This window comes from Mandrillus leucophaeus, unplaced genomic scaffold (assembly GCF_000951045.1).
Source record: "Mandrillus leucophaeus isolate KB7577 unplaced genomic scaffold, Mleu.le_1.0 Scaffold775, whole genome shotgun sequence".
Taxonomy (NCBI): Eukaryota; Metazoa; Chordata; class Mammalia; order Primates; family Cercopithecidae; genus Mandrillus; species Mandrillus leucophaeus.
The window spans coordinates 524,815-530,116 of NW_012108419.1; the positions used below are offsets into that span (position 1 = coordinate 524,815).

Here is a 5,302-nt window from a genome sequence, read left to right on the forward strand (position 1 = left end):
TGGTCACCCTCCTTGAACTCTGGCTCATGCTCCTCCTCCATACTTTTTTCACCCCGTTCTTGTTCTAATACAGTTCTCCACGTCATCCCCATATGTGGAGGCCCTTACTCACTTGGGCTCTGACACTCCACACAGGGGATGACCTCTTCATTTTTTTTTTCTTTTTTTGGAGGCAGAGTTTCACTCTTGTCAATGAGGCTGGAGTGCAGTGACGCGATCTCGGCTCACTGCAACCTCCACCTCTCGGGTTCAAGCAATTCTCCTGCCTCAGCCTCCCCAGTAGCTCGGGTTACAGGTACCTGCCAGCACACCTGGCTAATTTTTGTATTTTTAGTAGAGACAGGGTTGCCCCATATGGACCAGGCTGGTCTCAAACTCCTGAGCTCAGGTGATCTGCCCGCCTCAGCCTCCCAAAGTGCTGGGATTACCAGCATGAGCCACTGCACCCGGCCAACCTTTTCATTCTCATCTGGTTTTGACACTCTGCTTTAGGCTACTGCACCTCCTGTGTCGCCTCCCACACTCCTAGTGTGGATGCCTACTTTTCTCTGTTCCACCAATAGCTTTAGGGCTGAACTGTTCAGGAAGGAAAGAGGAAGACTTAAATATTCTTAGTTTTACAATTAATGCATAATATACTTTTTCATTTTTTTAACAAAATCATCAGACAATTTCAAAACTAACATCTTCATTCCATACCCATAATAATTCCATTTTCTTTCTAGAGGCAAATGCTATCAGTTTGGTATATATCTTTTCAGACTTTTCAGACTTCCTTTCTTTGTATTTACATACAGGCATGCATGTATAAATGTATGGTTTTGCTCTTTTTTAAAAAAAGTAAATGTCATCTTACATGTGTTGTTCATCAGCTCTCCTTTTTTTTTAAAACAACAACAACAACAACAACATTATCTCTAGTAGTTGTAGGTCTGCATATGTAGATAGACCCACCGCTTTTTAAAAAAATGCTGTATGGTATTTCATAGAATGGATATACCGCGATTTCCTTTACAATTAGTTTCTTTCTAATATTTTGTTATTACAAACAGTGCTGCAGTGAACAGCCTGACCATGCCCTCTTATGCTCGTGTGTGACGTTTCTCACACATGTATTGGAATTTCAGGATCAAGCATTTAAATTTTAATACTGTCAGTAAGTCAGCATTTACTGAACACTTACTGTTATATAGACACTACTTTAAGCTCTTTACATATATTTTCTTATTTAATTCTTATAAAGATCCACTGTGATAATTATTCTCACTTTGGAGATGAGAAAACTAAAGAAAAGAAAAGTGAGCCAATTCACAGAACTAACAATAGGTGATAGAGCAAGACTGTGAACCCAGTTCATTTAATTGCAGAGACCGTGGTCTTAACTTCCTCACTATGTTAACGCAATGATTTCATTTTTTCATCATCATGGTAAAAAATTCTGTACTACTAAATATTCACCCCTTTTATATACTCTGTGACTAAAGGAAGGTTAATCATAGCAATTTTAGTTGTTTTAGGTTCTAGAATATATTCTATGCCTCAGCGACTTAGAGATATCATTATCCGGAACTCTTTCCAAACTCATAAGAAGGCTATTATTGAATCAAGATTTATTTTATTTTATTTATTTATTTATTATTTTTGTCTGAGACCGAGTCTCACTCTGGCGCACAGGCTGGAGTGCAGTGGCATGATCTTAGCTCACTGCAACCTCCACCTCCCAGGTTCAAGCGATTCTCCAGCCTCAGCCTCCCGAGAAACTGGGACTACAGGCACTTGCCACCACCATGCCAGGCTAATTTTTGTATTTTTAGTAGAGACCGGGTTTCATCATGTTGGCCAGGCTGGTCTTGAGCTCCTGACCTCAGGTAATCCAACCACCTTGGCCTCCCAAAATGCTGGTATTACAGGCGTGGGCCACCGTGCCCAGCCAAATCAAGACTTATTAATATGTTTTTGAGGTTGGATATCTAGCAAGGAATAAAAGAAAGGTAGTAATTTATGTAGATTATCCAAAAAGCTGGTCATTTTAAGGAGTTGGGAATGTGGTGGTTGTGCATGAGAGTAGATAAAGTTAATACTAAGCTATTTAGTACAGGAAGTGGGAATCAGCAAGCATAACACAGTGGTGAAAATGAGATAGACTAGGAGATTTTTAAAATCTATATATCTGAACACAGGGTTATAAGGTTATTATAATTAGGCAAAACAATTTGGCCTAAGAAAAGGGAATAGGGAACAGCAAGTATTGATCATTAGATCACATATTATGTCTATAATTCTATTTGGAAGAGATCCTGTGTATATCTTCTTTGTAAAAAGTTTTGCTTTATGAATGATGTATAGCAAAGTTTCGATTTAATGAATTAGAAAATAGCATTCTAAAGTCTTTCTATGAAAAGCATTAACATCCAAAATATTATCTGTTTGATATTTTACTTAATAAAATAACTTAATCCAGCATAGAACTGAGCTTTCTCCTTCCTAACGATAGCTGCTTAGCCATGAAAGGTCATAAACTAGGGAACGGAAGAGAGAAAACACTGAGAAGACTGTATTTAGTGCTGTCTTGTTGCATTTTCTTATAATAGCCTATTTTAAAATGTGATTTTGCAAAAATCAATTAAATAAAAATGTAGAATTATAGATTGAAACATGCTACTTTTCTGTTATAGCATTCAAAGAAAAGTGCAGTGTTAGCATGGGTGCTTTATTATTAGCAGAGAGAGGTATTTCTGGAGGTTTTAGAAGACCATGAAAACTGATAGAATTTAAAAAAATTAAGATCCTTAAATCTATCTGAAATCCACATGTATTTTTTTCTTATTCTTTGTGTATACTTGGCTCAAGTGGCAACCAATATCTCTTTGCAAAGTTCAGAATAAAAGTTTTCATTTTTTCATAATTTTATTTAGATTGATTTCCACAGTTAAACTGAGAAACATAAATAGCTACCTGTTTCAAGTCCGCATTGCTAGTAAATACTGACAAAATTGTGTTTATTGGAAGATACAATTTGTAAAGACACCTTGTTCATATAGCAACTACCTGTGTTTCTTCTATTATAACACAAAGTTAAATAAAAATAGTATACAAAGTAGGCAGTGTTGACCTACTAGTTTGTTTTAACCATAAGCAAGTCCCCATAGACCTTCATGACAGATAATCTCCTCTTATTTTCCATGACACTAAAATTGTCCTATTATTTTTCTTTGCAGTTTTTCTTCACATCTTTTGGTGCCAGGGATAGAAGTTACCTCAGTATCTTTAGGTTGTGGCAGAATGTATTATTAGATAAGGTAAGTGTTCACACCAGAGGCAGTTGCTTATTTTAAGAACCTCCTAGTGTATTTGTGAATTGAAGAGCTCCTTTTTATTTGTCTTAACTAAATTTGACTAGATAATTGAAATTCTAAGTAGAAACTTCAATCAAAGCAAGGTCTATAGTTACAAGTTAAGATGTTAATTATAATCCCCAGGGTAAACACCAAGAAAATAAATAAAAATAAAAAAATAAAAAATAAACAGCGAAGGAATTAAAATGATACACTAGAAAATGTGTTTTTAACACATAGGAAGGCAGTAATGGTGGCACACAGGGACAAAGATGACACAGGACATGTAGAAAACAAATAGCAAAATAACCATTAAACATAAGTGGATTAAACACTGCAACCAAAAGGCAGAGATAGGTAGAATGAAAAAATACATGAACCAAGCCAGGCACAGTGGCTCATGCCTGTAATCTTAGCACTTTGGGAGTCTGAGGTCAGCAGATTGCTTGAGCCCAAGAGTTTGAGACCACCCTGGATAACATGGCAAAACCCTGTCTCTACAAAAAATATAAAAATTAACTGGGTGGGGTGATGCTTACCTGTAGTCCCAGCTACTTGGGAGGCTGAGGTGGGAGGATCACCTGAGCCTGGGAGGTCGAGGCTGCGGTGAGCCATGATCGTGCCACAGCATTCCAGCCTGGGTGACAGAGTGAGACCCTGTTTCAAAAAACAAACAAACAATCAAACAAAAAAAAAACCCATGATCTATCTATATGCTATAAGAGACAAATTAGATTGACAGGCACAAATAGATTTAAAGTAAAAGGAAGAAATATGATACATCATGTAAACAGTAAACAAAACAGAACAGAAGTGAATGTAGTAATATCAGCCAAAATAGTCTTTTTAAGACAGTCTTTTTAAGACAAAAAGTATTGGATACAAGGAAGAATAAAGGGTCAGTTCATCTGGAATTCATAACAATCATGAACATATACAGACCTCATATAGAGCCCCAAAATATACAAAGCAAAAGTTGGCAGAATTGAAGGGAAACAGACAATTCAACAGTAAAACTTGGGGCTGGGTGTGGTGGCTCATGCCTGTAATCCCAGCACTTTGGGAGACTGAGGCAGGCGGATAGCTTGAGTCCAGGAGTTCAGGGCCAGCCTGAGCAACATGGCGAAACCCCATCTCTATTTATTTAAAATATAATTAGCAAACAATGTTGGAGAATTCAATACCCCACTTTCAATGATAGATAGAACAACTAGACAGAAGACCAACAAGGAAATATAAGACTTGAAACACACTATAGACTAACTAAAAGACATCTGTGATGCACTTCACCAAACAGTAGCAGAATATGTATATCCTTTTCAAGTGCACATGAAACATTCTCCAGAATAGACAATATGCTAGGTCAGAAAACAAGTGTCAGTACATTTAACAGTACTGAAATCATACTAAATATGTTCTCTGAGCACAATGGCATGAAATTAGAAATAAATAACAGAAGGACATTTGGAAAATTCACAAAAAGTGGAAATTAAAACAGAATACTCCTAAATAACCAATGGGTGAAAGAAGAAATCATGAGGGAAATTAGCAAATACTTTGGGTTAGATGAAAACAAAAACACAACATACCAAAACCTATGGGATGCAGCTAAAGCAGTATTTAGAAGGAAATTTATAACTGTAAACATCTATATTAAAAAAGAATGATAGTGAGCCAATAACCTGTATTTCTGCCTTAAGAAATTAGAGGCCGGGCGCAGTGGCTCACGCCTGCAATCCCAGCACTTTGGGAGGCCGAGGTGGGCGGATCATGAGGCCGGGAGATTGAGACCATCCTGACTAACATGTTACGGTGAAACCCTGTCTCTACTAAAAATACAAAAAATTAGCTGGGCTTGGTGGCAGGCACCTGTAGTCCCAGCTACACCGGAGTCCCGGTATGAACCCGGGAGGTGGAGCTTACAGTGAGCTGAGATTGCTCCACTGCACTCCAGCCTGGGCGAGAGA

The 5,302-nt window shown here is 37.6% G+C and overlaps 1 protein-coding gene across 1 annotated transcript in view; it reads left to right on the forward strand.

The window, feature by feature from the left end:
• GRAMD1C (GRAM domain containing 1C) overlaps positions 1-5,302 on the forward strand; it is a 124,987-nt gene that overhangs the window by 45,290 nt on the left and 74,395 nt on the right. The window contains exon 6 of the mRNA XM_011966808.1: positions 3,219-3,299. Coding sequence (XP_011822198.1) covers positions 3,219-3,299 — 81 coding nt within the window. The remainder of the gene's footprint in view (positions 1-3,218; positions 3,300-5,302) is intronic.